General features: G+C 40.8%; 1 protein-coding gene across 1 annotated transcript in view; it reads left to right on the plus strand.

Annotated features, from left to right (window-relative positions):
- The window catches only part of AFF3 (ALF transcription elongation factor 3), a gene marked incomplete at its 5' end in the record, with an annotated part of 100274 nt that overhangs the window by 36258 nt on the left and 46700 nt on the right, over positions 1–17316 (plus strand). The window contains one exon of the mRNA XM_082784610.1: positions 11507–11675. Coding sequence (XP_082640736.1) covers positions 11507–11675 — 169 coding nt within the window. The remainder of the gene's footprint in view (positions 1–11506; positions 11676–17316) is intronic.

The raw sequence follows: 17316 nt of genomic DNA on the forward strand, positions 1-17316 counted from the left end.
ACACATCGGTACCACATTCTAGATTAATAAAGCAAATAAAATTATATTTGCTTTGTAATTTATTGCTGCCTCTCCTCATATTCTGTGTGTGCATAAACAAACCTCAAGTTTGCTTCCCAAGGATGACATCTAACAAAAGGATGCGATTCACATTTGATTTTTCCTTTGAATTGCAAAGGGCAATTTACATAACTCTTTCTTAACGTAGATTTTTATCTTTGTACTTACCATACTTTTTCATTGCTTTTCACAGGCCACCTTTATAAACTATCATTGAGGAAGGTACAGCAAGAGCTACTAGCAGGGGCTGTTGTTTATTTTAAAATCCTTCATCAAGACTCTGTACCCTGTTAAGCTCTGCTTCAGTGGGACAGATCCTGATACCCTCAATAGGCAAACCATTTCTGGGCTTCATGAGCACCTCTGCATGCTCTGATCCAAGCTGTAAAGTACAATGCTACTAAGCCAGAGTATGGGGTCAAGAATCTGAGCCTGGTCAGAAGACTGGGAGTAGTTTTTTTCCCAGTGGCTCAGACCCCTGAAAACCCAAGGCTACCTCATGGGCAAACAGCTAAAAAAAATTGTTTTGAACATCCTTTATTTTGAGCTAGTATGTCAATAATAGGTAAACAGCATTTCCTGAGCAACTGTCTAAAAACATGCTAAAATAGTTTTGCATGTTGCTGGAAAATAGGCTGTACTTACATCAGAATGGAGAATAGAAGAACCTTTTACAAGTCTTCAAATAATCTCAAAGTAATTAGCTTTTAACATCCTCTCTGCTACAATTCTGGGCTTTATTAGCTGTTCTGCTTGCCATTCCTGACTCTGCCTAATGTCTTCTGTAGAACAACTATGCATTTTTCCCAGGCATTTGTCATTTCTTGAAACATATAAAAGAGAGCACTTGGATTCAACTAACAGACCATCTAAATGCTGCTCTGCATAGGAAGTGATATATGCTGACAAGGAGTAGAAGTCAAATTTTCTTTATATGGTTCTTTATGGTGAGCAAACCTACTTAAAACAAGCTCCTTCTCAAGGCAGCATATTGATTAGAGCTGACGGGCCGAAAAGACCTTTGGGAGACAACAGAATATGGCTCGAGTCAAAGAGTAACACTAAAGCTGGCAGCAGCAACATTAAGAGTCAGTAAAACCTGAGAGAGTTTGTCTCACGCTGAAATTTATTGCACCCATTTGGACAGCCATTATGGTAGTTAGTAATTTTATCTGCACAAGTTCATCTGTATTTGGACTCTTAGAGCTTAGCAAGAGGTCTTGCAATACAGAGCCATACCAAGGGCCCTGCTGACTGAGGCAAAAGACTGCAGTGCTGAAGCGTGGTGCAATTGCATCTGAAAATTATAAAAGGCTGCCTGTTTAGGTGGGTAGCGATGACAGGAGTTATGTTAACAGTAACTCTGAAATAAGGTGATGGTAGGCCAAAGCAGATGAGAGTTCTAGTCTGCAGTGCAGTGGTTGTCTCCTTTGGCTTAATGAAGCTGTCACTCAGGAGCAAGAATTGCTTGGGGTTTTTTGTGTTTTTTTTTTTTTTTTTTTTTTTTTTGGATAGAAGTGCATCTATGCTTCATGTTTTAAGAAATAAATGAGGCAAGCAAAGCAACCACCAGGTTGATTTCCAGAGAAGTGGTAAAAAATTCTCCTAATGAGACATTTTGAAGATGGTGGATTAATGTCACACTACATTTTCTGCAGAACATTTTGCATTGCTCCTTGCTCTGACTATTCAGATATCTATCTACTTTATATCTTTTTCTGCATTTTCTCCTTGTCATTTGACCTACAAGTACAGAATGTATGTTTCTTAACAACCTCATCTGTATATTTACCCACAGAAATTCAAGCTCATCTAATCCTTTTTCATATAACTAGACAAGATTAATCCTGCCTAAACCTTTCGAGGAAGCTCTTTGCCCAACCTAGTTTCTGACACTTCATGATGGATAGTTCACATTTTCACTGATGAGCTGTTCGAGTGCTTAATTATGTTTATCTTTACAACGTCTCTCCCAGAGGTTTGAAACTTCTTACATCAAAGACCAAGCTGCTGGGACCAGCTGCAAAATTTTATTGGAGAATGTATTCCTGAGATGAGGAGCACTCATATCACTGAGTCTGATAAGAGATCAGATTTGATAGTTCTCTAATGAAACAGTGCAGCACCAAGTCGGGAATGGATATAGGATTTCATACTGCATACCACACCAAATCTTTAGGACAAGTGGAAGGGAACTGAATGAATCCTGAAAGGGAAACTATGAAGGAGAGTCTGAAATAAACCTCCCTTGCTACTCATCTAAGTCACAATGGATATGGTGTTGGGCATACCATGCATAATGTTTAAGCAGCTCTTAGCACCCTGGATTCCCTCTAGTCAATCAAGACAAGCAGCAAGGGCGTTTCTGAGTGCTTAAGTTAGGTAGCAATTAGGTCCCTTGTAAATTAAAGGCAGAAAAATTGCAAACCCACCACCCTATACTTCACTGGCTGGCTTTATCACGATCTGACAAAGGGTGTCCAATTCCACCTTTACTAAGTTCTTTTTCGGACCTTTTTTCAAGCCTTCCACAATAGGTAAAGTTCTGACTTCACATGTCTTATTTATTCACAGTCAGCAAATTGCCTTGTTCCAGATCTACAGGTGATTCTGCCAGCAGATTTATAAGCAGTCCTGAGTTTTTGCCACTCTTTACACTCTCTCTTTCCATACCCTTTACCAAATCAAACCTTTCTTCCTATTTCCATTGACTTCAGCTGGAACACCCTATCTTCTTATTTTGCTGAACCACAAGGATGTCCTCCTCCTACTGCCATATGTGACATCAACATTTTGTGAATAAGAGACCCCTAAGGAGCTCTCCCTCTCTTGAAGGGCCATTGGTTCAGAGGTCGTTCTTCAGGTGGTAGGGTTCAGCACCTCAAGTGCTTTCCCATGACCAAAAGAACTTGTGCAGAGCCTCACAACTTTCACATTAGCCCACACTAATGAGACTATCTGAACCCTGAGCCCTGAGCTCAGCAATCTGATCTCACCTGAGCTAATGAACTCATGCTCTCTGGAGACAGTTGGCAATTGCATGCAGCATCTCCTGATGCTGACAGGAAACAAATTTTTCAAAGCAGAGTGAGGAAGAAAGACAGGTGGGAAAGAAGAAATGGAAAGGAATGATGTCCATAAGAATACACTTCATTATTAAGAGTAACCATCGAGTGCCAGAAAGAGATCCAAAGCTTCAGTATTATCAGATATAGAAGAACTCTGCTTGACCACAATCTCAGGTACTAGTACCATATACAAGGGCTCAAAAGAGTCCTTTCTCCTTCTTGCATAGTCTGTCTAGGTTTCCCATGCTTTCCATTGGACCTTTTGGAATTAAAGAAAATAATTATGTGAGGGCTAGATTCCAAAATGAAGATATATAGATATAGTCAAAATATTCCAGAAGGTTAATTGATTTGCTTACCCTCCCTATTCTCTTTCTCTCTTGGCTTCAGAACATGGAAATAAAAAAAGTCTACAGTGGTCACTGAGTGCAGTCCTTTTAACATTTCACTTCTGTTCAGTGTATGTTGCCATTCAGCAATAGCAGAGGGGAGTAGCAGATCTGATCTCAGCCAGGGCATCCCTTCTCATCTGCTTATTAGAGAAGAGGAAAGAGTATATCTCCCACGAGAGTCCTTTGAGTAACACCACATCCGGAGTGTGGTTGTCTCTCTGCAGCACCTTAGCCACTATCAAGGAGAGCCCCCACAAATAGAGAGCATTCCAGATCCAAAAAATAAACATGTGTTCTACATTCTCTTTCAGATGTGTAAATTGAAAACACTGTCTGATTTCTACCCAGCAGCAGAAGCTGGCCTCAACTAGACAACAGATGGGATCTCAAGTAGAAAGCTCCCAAGATGATCAAAATGATGAAGAAAAGAGAGAAAAGCAAAACTTTGGGGGTGCATAGAAAGGAAAAAAAAAATTGCCTTTGTCTGCAGGGAGAAATGAAAAGCATAGTGCTGACTGAATCTTCTCCACAACGTCTTGCACTTGCAACTTATTTCTGTCCCCACCCTCCACCCTGAAAAGGTTTCTCAATTTCACTGTGGGGATAGGAGGATGTCTGTTTATAGGCTATTCTCAAAGCTGTTCATCATTCTCCAGGCCACTGGTCCAAGGACATGTTTCAAGGACAGCACAGGGCATTTAGGCAGTGGCTGACACTTCTTTTTAAGCTACCTACTTTGAAACATCAAGAGACTAATTATACTATCAAAGTAAGAAGATTTTTAGTGGTCCCTTCTACTAAAGAGTTAATTTTCCTGGACCAGGGAACCTCTCCACTCATATTCAGCTGATGCAAGGTCAACGACAAACACATTGAGGAAGTCAGAGTTGCTTTATTTTTCTTGTGAGCAGGTCAAATAAAACACTGCTGATGCTCCATTTATCTGGAGCGACAAGCAAACATTTGGCAGCGGTGGAAAGCATACATTGGGATCTGGCACCGGGCTTCTAGCACAGCTGTCAGCCTGCTGACTAATCACTTCATCCCCACGCTAATGCTGCTCCAGGTCTATTGGACCCTTTCATCTCAGATACCCTGGCACACGCTCCTTCTGATAGAGCTATTTATACAAAGATGTCACTATTAATTGCTATGTAGCATTTTATTTTAGAAGGGGTTTTTAGCCAAGTTTTTTTTTCCGTGATTTTTCTCTTTCCTACTGTAGGCATCCAAGGTGGTAGTTGTGATTCTGCTGCTTCCAGTAGCAACCAGAACTTAAATAGATACCCCCCAACCAGACTCAAATTTCTTGAGGCTGAGGGGTGTGTGTGTGCATGAGCTTCATAGCTTGTTTTTCTAAGCATCTGTTCCTATTAATTTATTTTTCTTTGGCAACTATTCTGGCAATTAAGCTGCAGTCACACAGGGCACACCTTACTCTCTGAAAAGACACGATTTACCTTAGGTTTGCTTTGTCAGATGATACTTGCAGTCTTGTCAGCACAAACTATTTAAGCAACTCCCAAGGACAGTGTTAAAATATAGGTGGAGCCTATGAACTCTGTTCTTGGCAGTCGTGCTTTATTAGTTGTGCTGTGCAAAGGTGGTGCGACTAAGGTAATGCAGCGCTTTCGCAGGAGCATTATATATTGTGACAAGCCAAACAACCTCCAGGACTCTCACTCATCATGATTCCCATTTCATACCCCATCTGTTATAGGAATGAGGTATGAAAACATTTCTCTGTTTCCGAAAGATATTAACAGACTCCTGGGAAATCGTTTACCTGGAGAAAGGGAAGTGCCCAGGCTCATTTTTTGCCGACCATGGCAGGGCTAGCTGCTTTTTTTTTTTTTGGTTAGTGAACAATAGGTTTTCACAATGGATAACTGTAAAGAACTCAGGCAGCTAATTGGTTTCATGTTCTCAGTTAGCAAAGGTACAAAAGCATAAATTTGTGTCGCTTCTGTACTGTGTTTGCACTGAGGATGTCCAAGTGCTTTTTAAATAGTTGCAAAGGACATCTCCAAGTACCTTAAAGACAGGCAAGTTTGGTAATCCCCATTTATCACCGTGTTGGTGATCAGATAAGAAAGACAGAGCCCTAGAACGCCTGATGACCTGATTTGGTCATTCAGACACCACATGGCAGACCTAAAACTAGAGCAGAAGCTCCTTATAGTCACATTTGTGCATTAAGTGCAGAACCAGCCTTCATATTTTAAGCCCTGGAGATGCCTGTCTGTCTTTAAGCGGATGCGAATTCTGGAGTTTATGGTATCATCTCCCTTTTCTCAGCATGATTTTGGACTGAAGTGAATGGATGATATCCATATTCATTCTTTAAAGCTATCCTTATGGGGCTGTTTCTTGGCATTCTACAGTTGCCTCAGAAAATATCCCCATATGTTCTGTTACAACACTGGGATGGCCTGATCGGCAAGTCCAGAATAGACCCCTGTGGTAAGTGTGCTTCAAATGTCCTCACTGGAAGAGAATTTTGAAAAATACTCAGGGGCAGCAGCAAGAAGTGGGCATTTCCATTGCCTCTGTGATTCATTCACAATTACCAACACAGGAATTCCCTACTGTGTGCATGGAAGGCTTGCGGCATCTTCAGTGCCAGGCAGCAGAGATAATTACACTGATCTTGGCACAACGTTCTCAGTTTGCACTTTGAGGAAGCACCATGTGGAATTTGCTTCTCACAACAAAGGGATAAAATGTTTTCCCTAAAAGACCTTCACTATGCTTTAGGTTGGCTTCAAGGGTAGAGAAGGACGCAGTGTTTCAGATTCTTTAATCTGGAATAAAAATAGGGACTCTGCCAACAGATCTCCTCTAAACCGTGGAATATGTTTTCATCACTGAGTTTGAAATAACGTTTCAGAGTCTTGGTCAGATTTATGGTTTGATTTAAAACAGTGTGGCCTAATTGAAGTCAATGGAGCTATGACAGTTTATGCCAGCCGAGGGACTGGCTGTCTGTTTCAGAGTATTGTTTTCCCACAGTCGTCCTTGTTCTTCAAGACAGTGATGGATTTCCCTGGCATTTCAAATACTTCAAGCATTCACACAGCCTTACTTAGGATTTTCTCCTAAAGTCATGACATCTGCAAATCCAGATCACCTTTTCCATGTTTACCTCTCAACATTGACAACATGATCCCTAAGAGCAGCATTGGTATTGGTTTATTCAAGTCAGATCTTTATAGTAATTGTAACACTGTTCTTTCCTATTGGGAGCCTGAACCACTTGGTAGGGGAACAGTACCTGGTGGATGGTCTCACTGCAGGGTGAGATTTAGAAGAAAAACAGTTTAGATGATTACATCAATGCCAGTGACACTGGCTAAATATTGTCCCATCTCCAGACAAAGAAAAAAATATAGCAGATAGTGACTGGTTTGGTTACTAAGCTTTCTGATAAGAAAGCTCTGAATACAATTGCTGCATAATGAAATTAACAGACGCCAAAATATGAAGCTTGAGTATGTTAATAGCCATTAATGTGGCCAGAAATGTATTTCAGAGTGTCACTTCAATATGTTTTCTTGGCACAGGCTTTTCTTCAAGGCCTGATTCTCTACTTTGCATTCTTGATTGTCTTCCATAGCTGTGTGAAGTGGGTATAAAATGCCATCAAGGAGTGAAGAACTGGGATCACAAATTCTCCAGAATTTGATGTTTTTTCCCACTTTTGAGACAATTTAATATTGTTACAACAAACGCTTCAAACACTTGAAGTTTGGTGAAGAACTGCATCTGTTATATGTGTACCTTGATCTGGCATTGAACTTGTTTGCCTTTGAAATATTGAGACTGAATTCTGGCAATATGTTGTACACTTAGCTACCCAGGAGTTTCTGGTGCCCAATGTTCAACACCATGATTTATTGTCATGAAAAGTAGTGTAGCTGTAAGCAGTAGCTTAATATGAAGCATGAAGTAGGGCCCAGATCCAGTCTAATTAACCTCAAGAGGTGCCCCAAAGTCAAATGAGGCAATCTGATTTGGGAATCTTTCTCCACTGGCTGAGTAACAAACGCCAGCACCTTCCCATGCAAGTGTTTAAATCACCTAGGTACTGTTCAAAGGCTGTCCATGGCCATGCAGTCTGATGAAGACTATAACTGGTCCCAGCATACCTAAAATCTCAGGCTCTTCCAGGGACTGAGGTGACTCCCCCTCTCAACTTTGATCACATATTGCTTTGAGTGGGAAAGTATTAATCTCCCCAAATCAAGGTGTTTCTGAACCTTTACATCTGAGAAACTTTGACACTACGTAGTGTCCAGCAGTCTATCAGAGAAGGTGACTTAATCACTAGGCAATGCAGGAAAATAGGTCTCTGGGGACTTGCATGGAATTTGGGTGCCCAAGTCCCATGTAGCCAGGATCACAGGACTACGGTCAGGAACTTCAAGTGTTTTGTTGGTTATGACGTGCTTTACTGAGTTTGCAGCACCTTCACAATGTATTTAGTCTCTCTCTTAAGTCAGAGGTTGCATGTTCTGTTCAAGGGCTTTAAACAAGAGTGGTTCCTACCCAAATTGTTGTTTAATTGCCTAAAATAAAAATATCACTTCTATGATGCAGTAATTAATTCTGGGGCATAAGCCACTAGCAAAATATGCATGAATGTTATGTGCCACAGTCATTAAAATGCAAATTGGTGTTTTATTTTGACTGCATGATCTTGCTTACATGTTTCAGAGAGAACAGTCCAAAATGGAAGTCACAGACTTAAAATAATGGTCATTTTTCCTAAGAAAGCATGAAGAAACATGTAGGTGTTATCACCCTGATCACTACAATATAATGAGGATCCTTATAAAAACACATTACATTTAATAACGGAAAATGTAGAAGGGGGACAGGAGACTTCAATAGGATCAGCATAAATGGGGAAATATTGTAATGCTGTTTAGTTTCCTTAGTATATTGGCTACCATTAGAGCAGCAAACATAGATTTCCAGATGTTTGTGAAGAGTCCAACAGTTATATTTTATATCTATGGCTGTAGTAACAATTTCTATTCAGCAGCCTAGAAAAACACTTCATGTCACAACAGGAAAGAAATATTACTGTGGGGTTTTTTCTCCCTCATCCCCTACATAGCAATTCTGAATACTTCAGTCAATGCCAAACAAAAATGATGGTTTAAAAATTAAAACCACAATCACTAGGGGCAGGACATAAATGTGCAGATGTTCTGTGATGCTGAAGAACTTTTCAGGCAGCAGTCACAATGGTGTTGGGGAGAGGACAGGGAATCCATCAGAGTCGGACACTGTCAAAAGCATTCCCTAAGCTACGCTGTCAGAAAAGGCACTTACCTTTTCATATTCCCTTAAGAAAAAAAAAAAAAAAAAAAATCAAAACCAGAAAACCTACTCACAATGGCCTCTGTATAGCTCTCACTATTTTATTAGCAAGGGATTGACTATAATCTGTTAATATACATGAGCAACTTAGATCTGGAGTTTACTAGGCAACCTATACAAGTGGAAAAGTACATTGTCCCATAGCAGCATACGAAACATCAATTTTCCTTCTCTGGGAAGAAAAATTTTTACCAGCTTATTAGCTGTTACTGTTTCAGGCACCTATGTGCCTTAATGCTGTTATACAAATGGCTGCCTGAAGAGCTTGCATTTTCCACACCTACCTGGCCAGACAAAAAGACGTGATGAATAGCAGCAAAAACAGCAGAAGGCAAGTTTTTAAAGGCACACTTTGTAATCAGTACATTTAATGCCCGTGTATGGTAACAGACCTCTTGTCTCCCACAAGTACACACAGGCACTTCTGCCAATTTCTCCCTAGCAAAAAGGGAAGGGGGATAAATAAGAGAGAAGGCAATGTGGTGGGAGTACTGGCCTGGATGGGATGGATGCTCCAGTGAGGAAAGGTTGACATATGTTGGGGGAGGCAGGGATGGGGCTGGAAAATGTGCACCCTGGGGAATCACAGAGTTGAAACCGCATCCCTGGTGGCCTGGCCTCTTTTCCAGCCCCAGAAATTGCCTGTCATATGTGGCTAGTGTCAGGTATCAGATGCTAGTTCTCCAGAATGAAATGCACCATTAGTAGGTAAAGACAATTCATTAGGTGCAACATAGCTGAACAGTAATTAATTATTAGATATTATTTCTCACAAAATGCATCTCCAAAGTTCACATCACATTAGCTGCAATATTGGACTGATGGAGCATAAACAAGGGTAATGATAAACACTGGTGAATGGAGGTGAGAAGAGATGGTTATTAGGGTACTAGCATGTTTCATGTGGGGTTTATTTAACAGTCTTATTAATGATCTGGAAAAGGAAGTGAATAACTATTTAATTAAGTTTGTATTTGATACTAAATTAGAATTTGCTGTAGACACCTCTGAGGGCAGAGAAATAAATCAAAAGGAGCTAGGAGCATGTGCAGTAAAGAAGAAAATGAGATCTGGCATGGGAAAAAAGAAAAAAAAAAAAGGCAAGCTAATCTCTCTGGAAGCAAATAATCTCAAGTGTAGCTATCAGTGGAGGAATTCTGGAGAAAGAGGTGTTGAAAGAGATGTAGGAGTGTTAATGGACTATATATTCCATCACAGCTCTGGTATATGTTTACAGAAGCAACGCATCAAGGAGCAGGAAGGTAATAGCCCTCCATTGTAGGGCTCTAGTGAGAACCATCTATAATGCAGCACTCCGTTTTGGGCATCCTGTTATCAGAGAGATATAGACAAATTGGAATGAGTTCAGAAAAGAGCCATAAAAATGATCCCATATCCCTGGAGATAATGACTTATGAAGAAAGATCAGAAGAAGTAAATGTGTAAGGCCTTGTCTGAAAGATGACTGAAGTAGGGCAGGAAAACAGTCTGCAACTACGTGAAAGGAAAAAGGGAGGAGGATAATTTATCACAGTAACTATTAGTAATAGGATGAAATAATAAGTAACAACAATAAATTTTAAAAGGGCAACTTCAGGTTGAATGTAGGGAGAAATTTCTGACAGTGGAATTTGGGTTAGTTTGCAGAGAAGTTTCCCAGGGGTAAAAGTAAAAGCTGCATTCAAGTCATTTAAAATCAAATTGGACAACTCACTAGAAAATGCACCCTGCTATGGGGAACAATCTTCCATTGCCTGGGGAATAAGCTGGATGACTTAATAGGACATTTCACACTCGAGCCTTTATGACTGTGATATTTTAATATGCATGGTCAACTATTTTGGGAAAGTATACATTTCGTGCACTGTCAGGTCTCATAATACAAACACTTGCATGGAAACATAACTTTTAAGATGGCAAGCAGCTCTGCTGACAGCACGGCACTGCTGATATGCAAAAACACAAGCCTGAGCTCCTCACATTTCTTCAGGATCAGAGTCTTAGATCTTACAGTTGTCAATATCAAGCAACCACATCACTTATGGATAGGTGAAGAAGTATGCAGGAAAAAAAGATAGGGGTAGGAAGCTCCAGTGAGGATGTATCATTATTGGCATTATTATTGTTACTCTATTACTGCAAGTAAATGGCTGGTACAGTGGAGTTCAGCTCAGTTTCTTGGCTGTTCACCTTTTCCATCTCCAGCTTTCACCTCTGCATGGTGTTCATTAAACACTGTAAGACTGCTTCCTCTACTCTGTTTTTACCATGTTTCATGTTTTTTAATGTATCCTAACGTTTCTGTTGAATGAGAAAAGAGATAAGCTGAAGGGAAAGCCTGACCCTCTCTTGTGTGAAGAAGGGATGGCAAAGGCTGTGGAAGTGAATGAACATTCAGCTAGCATCAAACCTTCCCCTCAAATTACAATAATACAATGTTGAACTTGAACTCCCTTCACCATTTGTTAGCAGCAGAGGCAAGCTCACAGATAGGTATGCTCCCTAAAACACCATGTTTTTTACATGTTTTTCTTTCTCTTTGTGTGTTCTTTTTTTCTTCTCTCCCCTTCTCTCCCCGTGGGCTGCATGTGGGGCCAGCAGCCTGGTGGTGCCGCAGTCCAGCACCCGAGCCCCGGGACTCTCCAGCAAGGGGTCGAGCAGCAGCAGCTCCAGTGAATCCGAGACCAGCTCGGAGTCTGACTCGGAGAGCGAAAGCAGCTCCAGCGAGAGCGACGGCAGCAAGCCCTCACATTACTCCAGCCCAGAGGTAAGGGCTTCTGCTCTTCGTGATTTGGGGTGGTGAGCCATTATTATGCCCACTCAGACTTTTTTTTCCAGCCAAGGTGACACAAGGAGGCTGGGGGGAGATGAAAAAAATAAATTAATGGAAAAAAAAAAAAAGGAAGAGAAAATCATAAAGATCTTCCTCCTGGCACCCTGTGAAATGCAAGTGGCAAGGGATGTTGGGGTAGATTTGAAGCATTTGAAACAAAATGAAGAAGGAAATGACCCTGTGATATTTTCCTCAAACTCGAGCTCCTCACAAAGCTCACAGCTTGCTCGAGGCTTTATGCAACTCTGCTTCCATAGCAATGGCTTGCTTAGTGCTTAAGTCCTGATGTGGACTCTCAGCACTGGAAGGGAACTAAAGGCTTCTCTGTGCAGGAAAGCTATTATGAAATCAGTTTGAGGGTAGATTTTTAAAGCAAAACAGTTGTTTTTCACTCATGCACTTCCCTCACTTCACTCCCCAAGTGAATTATTCTCTGCTACTGCTGCCTTTCTGTGATTTAGTTTAATCCATCTCTAGCATGGGCTAAACTGAATTACTCATGGTGCAAAACATTAAGCCCAAACTTGTCATCTGGAAAGCTAGCACTGAAAATTTCCACATGTAGACAAGCCCTAGCCAAAGTACAATTAAGCTGCCAGTGCTGTGCTACCTTCTGCTTTCACCTCTGCAGTGTGCTCAACAGACACATATATGGCTGCTTCCCCTACTCTGCTTTTCTACCAGGCTTGGCATTTTTATGTGTTTTGGTCAATGTACACCTTCGGTATAAAGCCATGCACTCCACAGCCACATCATACACATTAATGTATGTAAAATTATTCAAAAATCTAGCAGCAGGATTGTAAATACTCATGAAATACAGTCAGTACTTTTTCCTGCTCCACATAAAACATCCCCTCACCAGACTCCTCCCCTGACAACTAAGCCTCACAGATTCTCTCACCCTGAAAAATTATACTGAATAACCAGCAAGCCTTTCCTCATATTTTGCTCAGTGTTTGGGGCCATGTTTCCCATCAGGGAAAATACAGCACTCACAGAAACATCATTTCTATATTTTTCTCAGGTTTTGTTTCTTGTTTAACACTTATCTTCTTTTCTCTCTTTCTTCCATAGTGCTTTCAGATCCATTTCCAGTTAATTTTCCTCCACTTTGTCCCTTTCCTAAGTCTCTCTCTTGTTCTCTCCTTCCTTTCTTCTCTGTTTTCTTCCTTCCAGTCTCTCTTTCCCTGTTGCCCTCCTCACGCTATCCCATTTCTCATTTCCCATCCCAAGTTCTCTCATCTGACCCATCAAGACCTTGTTCTGTCTCGTTCCTGGCTGAGTTCAGTGCAGAGGTCTCACACTCTCTCTCTGCTTTCCCTATGGGAATCTTAGAAGATAGAAGAAAAGGGATGAAGAGAAGAAAGTGTAGGAACCAGGGTAGGGGGGAAGGAAACACGAGATAAAAGGGGGAGATGTATAGTACCCAGGAAGAGAGGAGTGTGTATACTAAGATAAAAGAGCATCTAGGCAAGGGACCGAGAGCCATGGAAACATGGAGGAAGTGCCTCCTCTGAGGCATTTTATACATATTCTCTCGAGATCTGTGCAGCCACTTCTGCGTGGAGTCTGAGTTATCAGTGATCATTGTCACGAAACAGCTGCACTGCTTCAACAGATTGCTTGTCTCTTTACATTATGTTTGTGTGGTTTGCCTTCTAGGACATGCTGTACAAAACAGGCTTATATGAAAATGTAAAGGATGCAAAAATGTGATGGCTGCAGTGGTTTTCATAACTTACTCCTTGGGATATGGGAGAGGCCACGACATTCACCTGGGCAGGGTTGGGTTGTCCAAGGGTAGTAGGATATCTGTGCTTTCCCAAAGGGCCAGTGCTTTCCCAAGCCCATCATATATGACTGGTGGCACCAGTTCCAACATGTTTGTGTGATGTCTCTGAGTTGAAGTCCTGTCTGCCTTACATTAATGCTTTAACTTACATTTAGGAACCCAGTGAAGCCATCTTCCTACAGTACATGCCATGTTCTTACCCCATAAATGGAGAGAGACGGGTCCTTGGGAACTCTTTAAAAAGAAGTCCTGCCCACCTGAATTTAATTAGTGGGCTCAGTTCCAGTCATGGTCTCAAGATGAATTTCATCTATTGGATAAAATAAAAGAAGCAAATACATCTTTGTCATTACATAAGCATAAACCAATAAAGATACAATTCAGGTACAATGAACCTGAATAATCCTGCAAAAATCTGTACAGGAAATCCATATGTCCAAGGTGGGAGGAACTTCAATTGGTAATCTGCAGGCCATTATGAGCCCTTCATTCTTTTTTTTTTTTTTTCTTCTTGTTTCCCATAATTAGAAATATCATATGCATATATCCAAAATATTTTCTAGGACAGGTTATCTTCTGCATGCTACATTATATAAAAATGTAACTGCTGTTTCATTTCTTCTGTAATTATTCTTCATCTCATTTTGAGACCTTTGAGTTGTTTTCAGGTGTCTTAATGCAGTTGCCTAGAGTGTAAAAGCAGCTCATTGTAAAGCATACATATAAAATAGATTAGATGAATTGCACCCTAAAAGTGTCCGTTTCTTTCCAGTGACTATTTAGAGCCTGTAGTGACTAGCTCAGCTGTCTACACTTTATGTCTGCAGTAAACTAAGAGTAATGGCTGAGCTAGAACAGGAGACAACATTCAGACTGGTTTCAGTGATGTGGACAAATTAAGGTGCCTCAGACAGTAATGTGAGTAGTTACAGTTTTGTGGACTGCCAAACCTGAAATTATGAACAAGGGACTGAGACTTCTATCTCCTGTTTCTTGCTGAGGCCATGAATTCTTTGTATGACCTTAATTAATGTCATAAATGAGGATTCTGGAAAATGGCGACATCCTTCCAATTATTTTAGATGATAGAAAAAAAATGTAGGTCTCAAGTCCACAGAAGAACTACATTTCAAAAGCTCAAAATTTGGTTTGTTTGTTCTTTATTCGGTTGAATTATCATGCAGACCTTTAATAAGACTGGGTCTGGTTAGACTACTCGGGAAGTCCCATTACACAGGAAGGGCCAGAGGGAGGAATGGGCAGGAGGGAAATAGAGAAGCAATTGCATGGAATGGAGCATCAGTGGCTATTCAACAATAATCTGGCCAGAAGAGAGAGATGTGCTGTCCTGGACCCTGTCAGCACCCCACCCCCAGATACACTGTCCTTTACAGCCTCCACTGTAGTGACCAGTTCACAGCCAGCAAGGGTTTTTACCATGATTATTCTATCATCACAGGATAGTTTTGGCCTCACATCCACACGTTGTGTCTGACCTGGTCAAAGCTGAAGTGATTGGAGATGCTCTTCCCAGCCTTCCTCCCCTGTCAACAGAGACCCACCTCCTGCCCACAGCATCCAGTCCTTCAAGTGCATAGACTTTAGTACTAATAGCCACTGCTTGTAAATTCAGACTGTTCCCTCAGGAGTTGTGTGGCATTGGCTCTCTTCTCAGCTCAGAGAATAGGAAGAGCATATGTATCTAACCAATTAGCTAACTGGTGAGCATGCTTCTGCCACCTCACCAGCATTTCTTCACTGCTATATTTCCTCAGGGAGTCAGGGAAAGAAGAGTTTAGCTTCAGGGCTGGTCTGTGTGTGTATGTTTTCTGTATCTGTCTTGTTTTCCAAAAAAAATTTGAATGGGGATTAATTTTTTTTTTAACTAAACCAACAGTAGACACTACCTTCAGATTTGCTCATAGGATTAATGGACTTTAGCTCTTCTATACACTGTTTTTGGAAAGACTACAAATTAAACTTCCCCGGCCCTCTAGAAAACCCTTTGAGGCAGGAGCCACCTCTTAGAGTATGTGTGCACCATGCCTAACTGATGGGAATCTCCAGTTCTAATTTGATAAAGTTCTAGCAGTACTAATAGTAGAAGCAGCAATATTAATCGTCATCATCTTCTTCACCTATGTCTTAAATACAATGAAAAGGCATCGGATTTGTATGGGAATTGCTCTGAACCAAATCTTTGATAGTAGGACAGCACAAACAGGTTATCATATGGGTAAATTAATGTGTGGTTTTCCAATAGGTCAAGTATGTTGCAGGGATGGCTGATTGCTCACTCCTACCCTGCATTGGGTTAATGACATGCACATTATAGGCTATCCAATTTCTCACTGAAAGGGGTATCATGCTTCACTTTTACCATGGTATTAACTACATCTTAGGTTCCTATTTATAATGACCAGCATAGAGTGATCCCATTACACTTGCATTGTTTAACAACCCTTCACCCAGCAAGTGTTTTGGGATAATGAGTGTTGACAAAGGTTTCATTTGGATGGATGTCACTCATGCCTCTGGTTGCACTTGTAGCCTTGAAGAGACCTGAGATACATAGATATACTTTGTGTGAGTCATCCCACCCAAATCTGGACATTCGTACTGTAGATACCTATATCTGCTCATCACCTCAGCCTCCCCTGTACAATTAGGGGAGAGGAATGGACATTTTTAGGGCCCAGATCATCTGGCCTATTTTGGATGTCTATTTCAAGATGAAACAGTTCACACTCTAGAAAAGTAACCCACTGATCAGGGAATGAACTTTTTGACTAGCTCAGATATAGCTATCTATAATATACAGATGAATCCACACACATTTTTTAAACAATAGTATCACATCCTTTTGTTTCTTGATGAAGCCTGGAAGATGTACATCTATAGTATATTGGTCCCTGGAACCACCTTTCTCTGGAAGAGTTTCCTGATATTGGTTTTTGTGACTAATTTATACCTCATTGCAAGTCAGCTTTACTACAGACTATTGTTCCTACTGCTGCTCTCTGTCTGGCCACAACCAGCTTTACTCCAACTAAAAATTGACAAGGTCTCTTCAAGACCTCCATGGAAGTGTATTTCCATGACCTAAGACCATTTTGCTACTTGATCCCTCTGGATCTCCATCCATTTCCGTCCTTACATGCTGCTGAAAATATCTCACTGCAAGCAAACCAACTTTAGTTCCACAGGACCATGTGGAACCTCCCTGCTCAGGGAGGTAGTGTGGACTGGAGAATTAGGATTTTCTGTTCCTCCCAAAAATAATTGCAGTTGGACATGTGAAGTGTACTGGTAAAAACTTTCCAGTGAATCTTCCCGGTCCTTTTTTTCACCAGGTCTGCTTTTCTCTCCTGGCTGGTCTCTTGCAAGTTACATTGTGTTTGAAAGTGATTTCAAAAAATACTAATTTTTAGAGAAATCAATTGAGCAAATTACTTGCAAAATAAAACTGGCATCACTCATGTACACTGACAATCTTAAATATTCCAAAACTGTAAAAGGGCCTTAAAATAATTACAGAAGTTTAAAATTTCTGATTTTCTAGAATCCGTATTCTTTACCTTATCAGCTGCAGGCCTTTTGCTTCTAGCAGATGCATATGAAAGGTTTTTGGGTTTCTGATTAACTGTTTGCAGATACATCTTAAAGTTTCTTTCAGCAGCCACATAAACTTCAATTTTTCTTTAAATAAACCAGATATGTATCTAAGTTCATGACTTGGAGAGCTGAGGCTTTAAGAAAATCTAACAAGTGTCCTGAAAG

This window comes from Aythya marila, assembly GCF_965140915.1.
Source record: "Aythya marila genome assembly, chromosome: 1".
NCBI classification, from domain to species: Eukaryota; Metazoa; Chordata; class Aves; order Anseriformes; family Anatidae; genus Aythya; species Aythya marila.